The sequence below is a fragment of the Podarcis pityusensis genome (genome assembly GCF_964106645.2).
Source record: "Podarcis pityusensis genome assembly, chromosome: 10".
In the NCBI taxonomy this organism is placed as follows: Eukaryota; Metazoa; Chordata; class Lepidosauria; order Squamata; family Lacertidae; genus Podarcis; species Podarcis pityusensis.
The window spans coordinates 35303926-35319993 of record NC_138035.1 but is presented as its reverse complement, the minus strand read 5'-3'; the positions used below and the strand labels follow the sequence as shown (position 1 = coordinate 35319993).

Genomic DNA, 16068 nt, shown 5'->3' with positions numbered 1-16068 from the left:
TATTTGACATTAAAGATGTTTGGTCTCTGTGTTCAGCCTTAAAAATCACACTGGAGAAGCATTGCAAGATGTAATGCTGTGGCTTATTTTCATACTTTGTAAAGTGCATTACTTGCATTTAGTTTGCACAATTGTGCCCCAAAAGCCTTGTTAATGGTCAGGTGTTCTTTAAGTATATTCCATCATGTTGTGGTTTGTGATTGTCCTAAACCATTGCCATCCCAGAGAGGTGACAGCTCAGGCAAGAGGACAGAGAGTCAGCTGGTTAGCTGGATCAGGGAAGTTTCAGTCTACAGTTCTACAAGTATTGGCTCATAAATCTTTTGGTCAGAGTTCGGCTACATCAGCAACTACCAGGCTTTTATAGCCTGGCCAAGAGAATATTTCTGCAAGCTCTAGTGCTGTATCTTTAGGGAACATATATAGTTTTTCAGTCGCAGGCTTCTTCTCAGGAGTATAATTCAGTGACCTACCTGATGGGGGAACACCTTCCAGGGCCTTCCTGCTTAACGTCTCAGAGTTTGTGGGCAGTGGTACTTCTCGAAGTTTTAGTGCAAGGGATTCAGGGTCCAAAGTAGAGGGTGTTGCCTTCTCTGAGCTGCTGCTGCTGGAGACACCGGTCTCAGTCGAGGGCCATGACAGTGATGTAGCAGTAGGTATGGTCCACCTGAAGTATTCATTTATTGGTGGAAGGTGTCTTACTATGGCTATAATGGGATCCCCGTCCCCTATATCATTGAATAGAATATCTAGTGCTGGTTTCGGAAAGACAATTGTCATCTCAAGTGTATGAATCCCCTGAAAAATGCATCTGTATCATATTCAGGTTTACATGCATATATAGTTTAAGAATGCAATTACATGCATATATAATTTAGGAATAGCTGCATCCGTTCTTGGCACCAAGCGGCTCACATCTGTTCAGTACAGTTAAAATATGAGGCAGGGAATCTTATCCAGCTACTGATGCTTATGGTTTCTTATTGCCAGTATAGGAGAAAGTAGAACTAACCCCAGAACAGCAGAATCTTCTTCACTATATCATGGATTCATATAATAAACAGCGAATCCCTCCCGAAGTGTCTAAAAAGCTTGTAAGTATCCCATTTAATACAATAGATACGTAAGCATTCAGAATCCAATAATTGCTTGAAGCATTTCCAGTTTAAATTCTAGCAGTTCTAGAAATCGTCTCCCCTTGGAAAATAGTAAGGATTAATAGATATTGGGCACAAACTTGCTCTCCAAATACAGAGCGCTGAGTGTGGAAGTTCTGTATGCAGGTAAACAAATGCATGCAGGTAGGAGAGGAAAAGATGGGCCACTTCATCTCTCACTTCCCCACTTCCTTTCACCTGCCATTCAGCAAATGCAGCCTAATGGTGATGGCAGCATACAGAGGCCACTGCCATTGAACAGCAAATACAGGACAAGTAGGGAGGAGAAAGGAATAGGTCAACCTAATCTGCTCTTTTCCCTAGCTCCCCCTTTATGGTTTTCACTTCTCCTCTGGATTCAAGGGTGTTTCGGGCTCCACCACATTCAGCCTCTTTTGCTTCTTTCTCTACGTGGCCCTGAGTCGGTACATGAATTTACAGGAGGTGCATTTGCTCTACGTAGTAGGATGTGGAAAGAGCCACCACACTACACCCACAGAAAGCAAGACTGCTATTCTTCCTCACCTTGCGCAGCAACTCTTGACCTCCAGCTCCTTTAAAAATAACTTTTAAAAACCACTTGTTAAATGCTGTCAGTCTAGCATAATCAGTTTTCTCAACCTTTCATAACCTATATTATCTTGAGTCATTCTGTTGAAAGGAGCCACCCAATTCTAAAGTCTTTTTATGCACCATATCACAAATAAAGCTGACTATTACTATTGATATGATTACTAGTACTATTATTAATAACAACACAATTCCATTTTAATGCTCAGTTGCAAGAGGAATTCAGCGCTGAAGAAAATTTTCTTATCTTAACGGAAATGGCCACCAGTCATGTACAGGTCCTTGTGGAATTCACCAAAAGATTACCAGGTATAATATGTTAAATACATTTGGCCTAACACTTCCTCTCTGTGTTTTGGTTAGACAGCTTCACTGCTGTATGTCTGTGTTGGTGTACTTGTTTTATTCATACCGAAAAAAGGGGGAGGGAACTACCTCCAAACCTAATCAAAAACTGGAAACTATCCTCAAAATGTAGAAACTTGAGCAGTTTAAGATCAAATGCTCTATCAACATTAATTCCATTTTACCATTAATTCACCATCAACATTCATTGCACTACTCTTTTGCAATGTACACGAGCACAGGTATTTGCCCCAGCAATGTACAGTCTATTTTTTGTTTCTCCCTTGCTGACAAATAGTTTTGTGATATCCTTCAACTTGTTTGTGCCCATAAATCTCAAAAGCCAGCTTTGCTAGATTCCTATTGTTAAGCCACCATTTCCTTTTTTTTTAAAATGATATTTATTAAAGTTTCAAAAAATACAGGAAAATACAGAATACAGAAAAAAGTATAAAGTTTTTAAGATATAACAAAAAAGTAAAAAAGAAAAAGAAACATACAAAATAAAACAGTTAAAAACACATTAATTTTCCATAGCCTATCTTCCTTATACTTATTTCCCCAGACCTCCTCGTACCTCCCTTTTTTGTATTCCAGTTCAATTTGTTAGTTCAGCAAATCCTTACCACTAAGCTTTTACCCATTTGTAAGCCTTTTTTCGTATCTCTTAAAGCATTACAGCTGGAAACCACTTAGTTTCTATCCAACATCCTTCTAAGATTCCACCATTTCCCACCATTTGGTTCCATATGGATCTCTCAGTACAAGTGGACTGGATAGGTATTGGTACTCTTTCATTTGCCACAGTGTTCTTCAGGCTTGAGTCCCCAGATGTTGTTGGACTACAACTTCCATTATCACTGACCTTTGGCTAAGTTGGCTGGGAATGATAGGAGTGGTAGTCCAACAACATCTGGATACCTAAGACCAAGGTTGAAGAACACTGATTATCACTCATGTTTACACGAGTTGGGTTTAGGTAGCCCAGCTCAACGTCTGCTGCTGACATGCTTCTATTTTATTTTGATACCTCTGCCTGGCTTGGAAAAAATAGGACACATTCACAGACCTCTGTATCTTTTGGGGATCCATGTCAGCTGGCTGAAGGCAATCATGCTTCCTTTCAAAATAATTAGTAAAGAAACATATTGATTGTATTGTGCATGTTTGTTCTCTCATCTACATGCTGCTTTATATTTTCACTGTTATATTAAAATCCCTTTTTGTAACCCCAGTTCCTTTTTGTAATATAAACAAAACCGGGGGTGAGGGTGGTAGTGAGGGAAATGAGGCCAGTGGCCAAATGAAAGCGCTCAGAACTACTCAATTGAGTCCTGAATGAGGATAATGCAACCAGCTCTCCTTTAGCTGAAGCAAGAATTTAATTTATAATATGCTAATCAAGTTGAAAGTAATCACCCTTGCAATCTTAAATAAGATTACAAGCATGTGCACGTGTGAGAAACTTGGATGGATTCTTGCCTGGTGGCTTGAGAAAGAAAACAGAATGCACTCTTCAAACACAACTGCCTGTAATTAGATAGTCAGCTGGTCTTGTGCCAAATCTGCAGATGTGCCAACCATCTTTAGGTGCCGCCACCCTGCACAATATTCTTTGCTGGCAGAAAGATGCTGGCTACTGGCTTGATATTGTCACACTTTAATTCCAGGTTTTCAGACCCTGGACCATGAGGATCAGATTGCTTTGCTGAAGGGTTCAGCTGTAGAAGCCATGTTCCTTCGGTCAGCTGAGATCTTCAACAGGAAACTTCCTGTAGGACATGCCGACCTCCTGGAAGAAAGAATTCGTAACAGTGGTAGGTGCCTCTGATGGATAGCAAAAGGACCTTGAAATGCCAGGCAAAAAAAAAAAAAAAAAAAAAAAAAAGCAAGCACCCATTTTACGAATGTTACACATCTCAGTGTTGAGTAGCAAGCTTACTTAGTCAGCTTTGAGTCCAAAGGTTATCAAGTAAATGTTTAATCCTAAAAATATAAGCCACGAGAATAAAACCGTTTCTTTGTAACCAACTATATTTGTTCAAGGATATGCATAAACAAATTAGGGCAATGAAATGTACTTCTTGCACATTCATTCCAATAAAACCATCTCACCCATTTCAGTTATTACAATGTAAAAAGATAGTACAAGGTCTACCATTGCTAATGTGTACCTTTGGGAGGGGAAGCCTAGATGAGTAAGGTAAAAGGGTTCATTTGGAATAAATCCACTGAGTTACAGTGGATGTGTAAATACATTCATTATATATTTGGCTCTAAAAGAATGGTTAGATTTTGAGTTTAAAGCTATGTGCGGATTATTATTATTTACAGTGTGCTTCTGTACCCAAAATACATTTTAATTCTAACAATTATGCAGCAACTCAACTCACAGAGTTACTGACTTTCTCAAGGCCACCTAGTAAACATCACAGCAGGGTTGGGATTTGAACTCATGTCCAACCTCAACACACTAACCCTTGCACTGTAATGGTATCATTACTAGGTACACACACGCAAAAGACTTCATCTTTTAATATATAAATGAGAGGGTAATGAGGTGTTAAAGTATGTCGGTCAGATAGTCACACTGCCATATTTGCTGCCTGTTTTGCTGCCATGATTTCAAGGATAAAATTGCTCTTCCTTGGCTGCTGTCTCCCATCCCACCAAACCCCACTAGGACCAGGCATAACTATGTCTTCTACTGCTGCAGTCCTATGCACACCCACCTAGAAGTCAGTCCCCTTGGACACAATGAGGTCTACTTCTGAGTAAATATGCAGAGAATTGCACTGTATACTTTGTTATATCTCTAGAGGGTTTTTCAGCTGCTGCCCTTTCTAACATGTTACAGTCAATACACTGCAAAAGAATTATTTTGATGTGTTTTGACTGGTGTATTTTCTCAGCCTGAATTGACATGCTGCCTGTCATTGGGCTGACCTATATAGCTTATCTGTAGAAATAGAGATATTTCTCTCCAAAATGTTTCTAAGCACAGCTTTAAGGACATCTGATAACCTCTTCTTTCTGGTCCATCTCTTGCTTCTGGAGATGTCTCCTAAATCCTCTAACTGGATCAGGGGTATAACTGATTGGATCATGGTTCTTGAGGAGCGGGAGATGCTTGCAGGTAAAAAGTAACAGTGTACAAGCTACATACAATGAGTTCAATCTGTACGCAGTAGCTTACATTTCCAAATTGTTTGCTTTTTCATGTTCTTCAGAATATAATGAGTGACAGCTGTTTTCTGGCTAAATGGCACCGGTCCTTTCTGGTCCTTATCAGCCCATCTTTGAACAAGAGGAAGCATGCAGACTCTGCAGGGCAACTGTGATTATGTAGGCATCTTATGTTTGAACCAGCTCTCATTTGGTGGCCTGTTTTTAAACAGTGAGCAACCTGTTCCACCCCCAGCCCAAGCTGGTTTTTATATTTTAAAAAATAAGCAATTGCAGTCTAATTTTGCCTGTTTTCCTCTTCCCTCCCCCTCCCTATTCCTTTTGTGATGTGTCTTTTTGTGGTAGATGTTCAACAAGTGGCAGGCACTGTCTACCTGGGAAACTTGGTCTCTAGGATTAAAAATACCCAAACAGAACAAAACAGTTACAATTCATGACAGATATATATCCAAGAATGACTAGAGGTTCAATATGCCTTACCTTTAACTGACTGTTCCCCATCTATTAGCAAGAGCTCATGCTAATCATAAATACTATAACTGTAGAATATACTTTCAATTTAAAATGAATCGTTTCCAAACTTTGAAGGAAAAATGTACAGGGATACTTCACTGGTTTGTGTTAAGATGGTTTTTATGTGAATATGAGTGTCAAGCTGTCGGCTCGGTCTTATTGTCAGGCTTTGAGAAATGCAGCTACAAAAGCTCTTCTCCCTCCCATCGTGACTGTTTTGCATGACAATTTTGTGTGTGATAGATAAACTGGAATGGTTGCAGAGTAATGATAACCTTTCTGCACATTTATGCCTAGGCTGCTTCTGTTTATGTTGTTATTAATGCAAGGCTACTGGCTTAATAGCTTGTGAGATATAATGCTATCTTGTCTACAGCCCTGAGTTCCTTTGCATAAATATATTTCTATCTAACATCAAGACTCTCACCTACGCTAGCAACTCTTGTTACCTAATTATAGCATGTGTTTATTTTCACCAATAAAAGCTTGTATCTATTTTCACTAGAATTAGAAAAACAGACTAGATCATCTTTTTGTGTATGTGAGAGGGAGATATTTACTATATCAGTGGTTTAATTCCAATTTTATTTTTTTAATAACCCTATGTTATCACTTTGCATATATTCTAGAAGCAAAAAAAGAAGAAGCAAAGGATTTTTTAAAAATCAAAGCTTTTTCAAAGCAAATATTCTGGAAACAATCTAACACGCATGCAGGGAATTGCATATATATATATATATATATATATGAATGAGACATATTTCATTGTGCCTTCGCATTACAAATTACAAGAGTTCAGTAAAGAAAAACAATAGTAAAATGCATCCCAAAATAGCAGCAAGAGTCATAAAAACCCAGAAATAGCAATTTAAAAACCCATTCCAGATGAGGCAGTATATAGGATTGGATCCAGACTGGGACATACTTAAAAGTAAACCCATGGATTTGAGTGGGTCCACTAAGGATGACTAGGTCTGGATCCAACCCAAAATGTTTTGATTGCAAAAAGCCTGAGTAAATATGAAAATCTTAGTTTGGCACCTAAAACTAATCAAACGGGGCACCTGTGTAGACAGCCCTGATGGAGGTTTTTTGGTGGGGTGCATGGTTCTCTTACACAAAAGACTTCTCTCTTATCACTACCTACTGAAACTCTGGTGCGGGGGGGGGGGGCGTACTCAGAGAGGCTGAGTAAATAGATGATGCTGACAAACCAGCAACAGTTTCATATGGGAGCAAACAGCCAGTTAAATACCTGTGTCCCAAGCAGTGTAGGCTTTAACATTCAAAACCTAGTGCCAAAAATATTATGATGTCAGCCCTAGTTGAGCTGCTCATGATAGGATCTGCCGAAGTTGAGACGCTGCCACACAAAAAGGCCTTCTCTTTTGTACAAACAGAACCCATGTCATCAAGCGTCTTAGATGGAGAAGCGTTTCATGCATTGGCAGGATAATATGGGAGGGGGCACCTGCCTTCAGTAGTTTGGAACCCAAGTCACATAGGTCTTCAAAGCAGGCACTGGCATCTTGAATTGGCCTGGAAGCAGATACAGAGGGACCTCGGTCGTCAAACACCTCCATTGTCGTATGTTTCAGCTCCTGAAAACCTTGAAGTAACTGCTCCGGTTTTTAAACGCAGCTTCCGTTTTGAGTTTCCCTATTGTATTGAGGCTTAAGCTTTCAGTTTTCGGTTTTCGAACGTTTCGGAAGTCGAACGGTCTTCCAGAACAGATTACGTTCGAAAACCAAGGTTCCGCTGTATAAGGCTACTCTTTGTAGATTGTAAAGAAATTTCAGCACAAATGTTCCCTGATGAAGAGCTGTCGCCTTGAGAAGTGTTGGAACCTGTCACTTAGGAATCATTTTGTTTTATGCTGAATGTGACTCTGGGTCAAACATGTGCTGTGGGGCTGATCAGGACCAAGGGGAAAGTTTGGCTCATTGCCTGAGCAGTCAGTGAAAGCTTGGCAGAGCTTTGTGCAAGATTTATAAGGATTTTTAAAAACATATTTCTCACGATAACATTTAAATAAAACTGAAGTAAATTTTCTAATGAAGGGCTTTGAATTGGGAAATGGCTTTGGTTAGATGAATACTGTGAAATTAACTATAATATAATGAGTAATTAACATGTTTATTTCCCAGTAAAACAAGAGCTCATTTATTCCTTGATTTAATATCCACCGGCAGCTTCAAACCTATCCAGATGAAAGATCTCTTCATCCATATTAACAATAGTCTTAGTCATAATTAATTAGCACAAAACATTCTTCCTCACAGCTGTTTTTCTTCTTTTCTTTTAATTTAAACATCCAGCTGTAATAAGCACCCCGTCTTCAAGTACATAAATCTAAAACTTATTACTCCAAGAAGGGAAATTAAAATAGCATGTATAATAAAGAGCATAAGCCTGAAAGCGGAGATAAAATTTGACTTGTATCATAGAAGAAATAAAAATTTAATCTACCATTCATTTAAGACCGGACACTACGGTAACACTGAGACAATATTTTCATTGGGCATAATCATGGAAATCATATATATTACTTGGAGTAGTACAGATTTCCCTGACTATGTTGCATGCACTATTTTATGCATTGGGGAGAACCTTTTTTTGTTTTCTTTTGAGGGCTGCGGAGTGAAATGGGCAGGTCCAGAGCTGGCAATGGGCTTGCAGTGGCCAAAGCAAAGTGTGTAGAGATACACCCTCTCTCTGCTACCCTTTTCTTTCCCTCCCTGCCACCTCATTCTCTCTGTCCCTCCCTGCTTGCCCAGTGAGTCACCAGGGGAACAACAGATTGCTCTTGCCAGAGACCTGAACTAGCCCGTTGCAGAGGGCTTTTCCCTGCTTCTCTTTCCATCTGGCTTCTGCCCCCTGTTTTCTCTTTCCCTTCCAGGTTTCCCCATCAAAGGGAAAGCAGGCTGAGGGTTGTGGGTGGCCCTAGGGCACAGACTGTCTACTACCCCTGCTGTATAGGAAGGCAACAGATCCTACAGGACGAGGGCTTGTTTGGCTAAGGAGCATAAGACCAAGTCCATTCAAAATATAGCAAAAGATACAAAATGAGTAGCAAGAGCCTACCGCTGATAGGCTCTTCACAATGTCTGGGAGAGGAAATAAAATTATATACATTTAGCGATACATTTATTTATTTATCCGATTATTGAATGGATCTGTGAGATCCATGTTGTCTCTTTAGATAATATGCATATAAAGGCAGCCAGACGAAATAATGAGCAGAGAACAGGACATGGTCCTTCATAATCAGAAAGATATGAGGAGTTGTGAAACAGAACAAGCAGGCATTGATTTTACAGTGGCAGCATATACTGAATTAAGGCAAGAGTATTCAGATTTAAGCCAGCGGCCAGCCCAGATTAAAAATATTTCTGCCAGTGCTTACAATAGCACAATAACATACCGGGTGGCTGTTTTTTAAGCTGCTGTAGCACAACAGGCAGTACACCCCACTCCAGCCACTTGTTTCTGTTGAAGCAAGTTTTTTTAGAGGGTGTACACCACCTGCAACAGCCTCGGTATAGTGTTTCACCTTCCCACCTCATAGCACCACAAGAGTCCTGACATGGGGAGATACAGTTTCTTCACCAGCTCCAGCTCTGGTGCAGGAATTTTCCAAGTAATGTATCAAAGCCGTGTGGACAGTGGTGCTGCATGTTGGCGAGGCATAGAAGAGACAGGTATCGAGAGGCAGGTGCCATGTGGACTAGTGCTCAGACTCAGCTTATAGTCCCACCTTGGTCAAGGTTTTCAACCCTTCCACTCTTCTCTTTCCCCCTTCATGGACAGAAGGGGTGCACATAAGACAACCATCATGTGAATTGGCTACCAGGAGGACAAACTGCCATCTTGTGCATGCTGCATGGGCTAAGCGAGAAAATTCACAAAGCTTATGGTGCAGACTAGTGATTTGAACAGATCCATATGCCTAATTAACCTCAGGGGTGTGGGTTTGAGCCCCACATTGGGCAAAAGATTCCCGCCTTGCGGGGGATTGAATTAGATGACCCTTATGGTCCCTTCCAACTCTACCATTTGGATTCTATCTAATTCATTCACAAAGTGGGAGAAAGTCCCAATGGGTCTTAAATGCTAGTATATTGTTTTAAGTGGTTTGTGTGCGATGCTTTTGGAAACAAACTGAAGCAGAAAAAATTGTGTTTACGTGGTATATTTCTCTGCTACAATAAAGAAGAAAAGCCATCCTTTTTTAAAAAAAAATAAATAGCCGTTTTCTATACAGTAGACCCACAGCTTCCCTCTGATTTACTTACGCAATGGCAGCTTTGTACGGGTGGCAGGGAAATAAATTTTTTTTAAAATGGAGAGCCGGCAGGGTCAGGGTATAAGTCAGAAAGTGTTATCCAAGATCTCCTGAAGGCCCCACAAGATCTCAGATGACCTTCCCAGAGGCCAATAAGCAAGGTGGAAGGCTTAAAAAGTTCTTTCTGTGCTGGGTTTTCCTGCTGTGAATGGGAGTTTTTAAGCCCTCCACCACACTTACCAGGCTCTGCAAATGTAGGAGCTGGTGTGCAAAGGCAAAATCATCACACGGGATGGTTCCATGTGTGTGTGTGTCTTCCTGACTTTGTGTGATTTTGCCCTTGCACACTTACCCCTGCATTAAGTTGTGGGCCTACTGTACTTAGACTCTGCTTGTACATGAGGCCTCCCTTGTTCTCTCAGACAGGGAAGTGATCCACACTCACTTATCTTTAAAACTGCTGTGCCATCAGGTGTTCCCAGACCTTTTACGAGGCCCTAATAAAGTCCCTCTTTCAGTAAGAGTACAGCTCTCAATCATCAGACACTCAAATAAACTTGTTACAATAATAAACTGATGTTTTCTGGGCATGATATTTATGATGACAGGAACAGGAGAAACATATTAACAGACAGTGGCTTGAGCTTTCAATTTTGCAACCTGAGTCCACTGAGATGAGGAAAATGAACTCTAAAACAACCAAATTATCAGAACGTATTTCCCCTCTATTTATGAGACTCACAGAACAGGCAGTGGAGTAGCTGGTTACAAAGGATAATAGCCCCCTCTCGTGGCTTAAAAAGGCTATGCAGACGAGTACTGTACAATGAAAGCAGAACAGATCTGTTAATAAGGATGAATAGAACTCTCTCTCTCTCTCTCTCTCTCTCTCTCTCTGTGTGTGTGTGTGTGTGTGTACACCTGATACATATGAATTTTCCCACTGCCTGTTCTTCTTAAGGTTTCAGGCTGTTGCTCAATTTGGGTGTTGAATCATGCTGAGTTTCTATTACATACATTGGATTGCAACATAATTCTAATGTTGTTTGTGCTTTACTCTGTTTCTCTCTTTATTCTCCTTTCCACTTGATAAGGATAATGATTAATAGTTACTGCCAAGGCGTACACAGGCCCTATGAGGCCCCTTATTGTCATGGGCCTCACTGACGCTTAAAATGAAATATGATCTCTTCCTTTATAAGCCTTTCAGTTTTAGGACTATATCTGCACATTACTCATGATTAGAAAATGCATCTATTTTGGACTTGAAATGAATTGGAAAATCACCACATACTTGAAACTTGATGTGCTTCGGAAACAAAATTCCCCCCATCTTGGCCCCAATACAGATAAAGTCAGTTTCAGTCACATTGAAATCCGTAGCAGCTACCATGAACCTAAGTCAGTTGATTTTGATGCAAGGTGGAGCACAGCTGCAAAAATTGAAGAAGTGTGAACTTCAAAATAATGCTGCATTTTGCAAACCAAACCAAATTTCTCCCTACTTTAAAGTATTCCTTTCCCAAGCTCTTAAATAGATGCTCATTGCATTTGTATGTTCCTGCCTGATTCTTTCCATTCTTAAAATTTACCAAAATTTACTGGGGAACTGCATGTAAGTGTTGGAACCTGAACTCAAGATCTGATGTTTTGCAGCCAGAGGCCCTAAGATGCTTAACTTTGCAGGCGAAAGAATCAGCTCACAACTGATACCCTTGCCAGAAGGTCTAACTCCAGCACCAGTAAATCAGAACAGAGTGAGGGACTTATGGCTCTCCAGGTGTTGTTGGGATACAGTTTACATTGTCTCTGACCATTGTGAATGCAAATTTCTCTCAGCTAAGGAATCAAAGATAGCCTTGGGAGACTTCTCTGCAGTGGCAAATTTCTAGCCCATGGGCCTAATTAGGCTTCCCAGGTCTATCTTGGCCCACAGGGCTACTTTGGCAAAGCCACACCCCTACTGCCTTACACCTGATATACATGTGGACAGATGTCGAAAGCAGGTTTGCCTGTACAGTTTCAAGCATTCACTGATCAGAAGATCATTGACACATTTGCCATTGTAGGCAAATGAAAATGGATTGCTTGACATCATTGTGATAGGTGACTGACAGGTTGGCAACCCTGCCCATCTATCACACCAGACCTTTGAGGGCCAGGGAGATAATGATGTGCCCCCACTGGTGAGATTTAGGTGTTCATCCCTGCTTCATTGTGCCTTAGCTGCATTTCTTGATTAGCCAGATGTGAATAACTGTGTGAAAGATGAAATGAAGTACCTCAAATACCAAAAGGGCTAAATATATCATAATAAATGATACATGATACTCTGTCTAGTTTCATGCTACTCAACTACATAGTGGTAGAACTATATATTTTATTGATGTTTAAGTACTTCTCAATATTTTGTATTATAGGCATCTCAGATGAATATATAATACCCATGTTCAATTTCTATAAAAGTGTTGGGGAACTGAAGATGAGACAAGAAGAATATGCTCTACTCACAGCAATAGTTATCTTATCTCCAGGTAATTTCAGTTTCTCTGTTATTAGATCAACGCGAGAAGAATAAAAAGTCAGGTGAATGACAGAAGGATGTGATTTTGATGTCTCATATTAAAAAGTAATTGAAAAACCATTTTGCTAATGCAGTTTAATAATAAAAAGGTATAATTACAATGAACGGGAACTTCATTTGCTACTCATGAGCAGGAGTAAGAATATTGAGCTACAAGGATTTCACTTTAGTTTTTATTTTTATAACTTACAATTTTAGATGGGTTCATAATGCCAGGTCTAGAATTATACAAAGGTCAAAGGACTGCCTGAGCCGTTTTAGTCCAGCTTGATCACTGAGTTCATCCGGAGAAGCAATGTACGTTGTCCCTCATGTTTCAGAAGCTTAACTGACTACAACAGTTGTTTGTTTTTAAACAGCAGTCACTGGGGGCTGTTGATCAGTGGTCCTGTAAATACATAATCAGAATTAACGTCAATGAAACTTGTGACAAGTTTTTACTGGTGCACAACCTGGTACCACAATTGTTTATATGTGAACAACGTAGCCTGTAAAGAGAAAACCCATGGATTTCAATTGCAGTTATGAACACTGTAATCTTATGAATTGACAAATGTGAACTAACTCTCATAATTGTTTTTCCCCTCCTTTCCCACGTATCCCGCTCCCCGTAAATTTGAAACCAGACCGGCAATACATACAGGACAGAGAGTCTGTGGAAAAACTTCAAGAGCCACTGCTAGAAGTTCTGCAAAAATTCTGCAAGCTTTATCACACAGATAGTCCTCAGCACTTTGCATGTCTCCTGGGTCGTCTTACAGAACTGCGGACTTTTAATCACCACCATGCAGATATGCTGATGTCTTGGCGAGTGAATGATCACAAGTTTACACCTCTTCTTTGTGAAATATGGGATGTACAGTGATAAAGAAAAATGGGTTTGAATGTAATCCTAAACACATTTACTTGGAACGAATGGAACTTCATAAACATGTGTTCAGGACCGGGTTCCTTGTTTTGCATTTTTAAAGCACCAAAAAAAGCACATGTAATAAGTGTTTCTTATGGGAGTTAGAGGTTATTTTCCAAGCATTATGTAAAAGACTTTCACATGGGAAGATGGACTAAGTGCCCTGGCCTCTAAGCCTCTTGGAACAAAGCTGAACTCCTTCCTGCCCGAAGCAGGCATCCTGTTATACCTTTCGAAATTAAACTGATTGTATCTCACTTTCTTCATTTCAAATGTCTGAGAAGATTATCAAGCTTTTTCATCACATTATACTTATTCTAAATGTTTCATTAATATACAATGTTGTAGCTGTTGTAAGAATTCAGTAAAAATGACTCTGCCCAAACATGTCTTGGTTTAAACGTCAAAATACTAAGTTACGGTTTTAAGTACTATTTTTTTCTCCTTTCCAGAGGATGACTCTAACAAAAGTGGTGATCTGTTATATATTTTGGAAAGTGGTTTGTCTGTCTGTCAGTCCATTCTCTATGCATTTGGACCCCTCTTTGTCACTCAATTTGGTATGACATATCCTGAGATAGAGGATTTTGAGAGTGCGTTTTGCTCTACATTTGGAAACCGTCAGGGGCCATGTTGAATCAAGATAGCTGACCAAACCATTCCAAATTTTGCTGATTTGGACATGTATGAAGGTAGCACTGCACAATTTGGTGTGTTGGTTGCTAAGATGTAGGGAGAGGTTTTGATCTATATTTGGATAACTTTGGATGCGGTTTTTGAATCAAGAAGGTAGACTGAATCATTCAAAACTGCACTGATGATATTAACCAAATTTGACAGGAAACTAATAGGACTTTGCACCCAATATCTGAGTTGGGCCAATTCAAGCAGATCTGGGCTTTGACTGAGGTGGAGTCAGCCCTGGGTCAGCCTTGTTTGGGCTGCCTGCAGCAGTCTGGAGTTGTTAGGGGTCGGGGCAGTAGGTGGGAAGAGAGGCATGGCACCTCTGCAAAGAGCAGTGAGGGGCTATTTCCAGCCGGTGACTGGATGGTGCAATCTGGCTGGGTGCAGGGCTCTGCTTTGCCAGCATGTTACCCACAGGGAACACACTGGGGAGGCAGATCTTCGCAAGACTGAAAAACGGGTGGCCAAGACTGCTGTTGATGTTTGTGCAACATCATGGACTTGAAAGATGGAGTCCTAATCCAGCTGCCCATCACAGAAAGTCTACCCTAGCACAATGGCCAGCCAGGACATCTGTGACATTGGCTCAGGGTGAAATACACCCTACAAAGCAGATGAGGAATCATTTGGCTGGGCTAGATCTTAGCCCTAACACTAGACATAACCAGCTTGAAGTTTGGGACATATCCCAAACATCCATGTTGTCTGAGCAGAAAGCAAGCGTTGCATTCCCAAAACGCCATAGAGTGTCAATAGCCAGTTCCCATAATTGTCAACTTAAGTCCCAATCCTGAGCAGGGCTGGAAAGTGTTGCAGACACTATCTTTAACAAGTCCTTACCACAAAGTATGGTTAACGTGGCACAGCTACCAGGTAAATCTCCTGTTGCCTGGATGATACACATGGAGGCAGATCACATCTTCCTAGCTCAGGGATCGGGAAGCTGTGGCACATACCTATGTACATTTATCACATGACATGTAACAAGTCGCATAGGTGTTAACAGCCTACAAACATCCTAACCATGTGTACTCAGAAGTAACTTCTATTAAATTCAGTGGCGTTTACTTGTAGATAAACGGGGTGAAGAGGGCAACATATTTCCTTGCATGACACGTTTATATTGGCCCATACAGGTCATCTATGTTGTTGTTATCTGTATTTTTATAGATTTTTGATATCTACTGTTTTAATTCTATTAGTGTTTCCTTTCTATTGATATCTTTTCTATGTTTTTAGCATTTTCTATTCTGTCATTCTATTCTAGAGCCCCAGCCTGGGGAAAAGGTGGCATATAAATTAATATCATCAACATCATCATTTAGCCTTCTTGCCACCCCAGTGGTTGGTATGGCCCTGGGTGGTATGCAGCTGGCATTCTAAAGCATCCAATGGACCATGTGGAGAACGCTTACACGTGTAGGCAGCCTGGGTGCTCGTTTCCTATCAGGCTAGCGAGTTCCAGCGCAAAAGACCGCGCACACGCTTCCTTGCAATGTGCTTCGCCTGCCTGGTTCCGCCTGGAGCCCAGGAGAGACGGCATCACCAGGCAGCTCCTCTCTGGCTCCGGAGTCCAGAGCGGCCTGTCCCCGCAGGCGAAAAGCTTCGCGATGAAGCATCTTTCCTCGCCCCCCTCTCCTCTCCCAGCTGGGCCGCGCGGAAGCTTCACAGCGGCTGCGGAAGCAGCGACCGCCGCCCGAGGAGGAGCAGGGGGCGGCTGCGGGGCTGGGCTGGAGAGCGCGCAGCGGCGCCCCCGAGAGGCCGCAGACTGGAACTGCCCGGCTCGCGTCGGCGCTTCCTCCTCGCGGCCCTCGGCTCCTCCTCGCGTCGCCTG

The 16068-nt window shown here is 41.2% G+C and overlaps 1 protein-coding gene and 1 long non-coding RNA gene across 10 annotated transcripts in view; one reads left to right on the top strand and one right to left on the bottom strand.

Annotated features, from left to right (window-relative positions):
• NR1H4 (nuclear receptor subfamily 1 group H member 4) overlaps nucleotides 1–13926 on the top strand; it is a 33029-nt gene extending 19103 nt beyond the window's left edge. For 8 of the 9 annotated variants that reach the window (XM_081024228.1, XM_081024227.1, XM_081024225.1 and 5 more), the window contains 5 exons: nucleotides 996–1094; nucleotides 1937–2036; nucleotides 3743–3889; nucleotides 12477–12590; nucleotides 13267–13926. In XM_081024228.1, coding sequence (XP_080880354.1) covers nucleotides 996–1094; nucleotides 1937–2036; nucleotides 3743–3889; nucleotides 12477–12590; nucleotides 13267–13505 — 699 coding nt within the window. In that variant the 3' untranslated portion in view covers nucleotides 13506–13926. The remainder of the gene's footprint in view (nucleotides 1–995; nucleotides 1095–1936; nucleotides 2037–3742; nucleotides 3890–12476; nucleotides 12591–13266) is intronic. The other variant, XM_081024231.1, reaches the window with a different exon arrangement.
• On the bottom strand, nucleotides 12800–15903 carry LOC308486980. Its single transcript, XR_013991420.1, has 2 exons — nucleotides 15650–15903; nucleotides 12800–13028 (listed from the first exon to the last, which is right to left on the bottom strand). It is a non-coding gene; the product is annotated as an uncharacterized lncRNA (long non-coding RNA).
• Nucleotides 15904–16068: the final 165 nt, after the last annotated feature.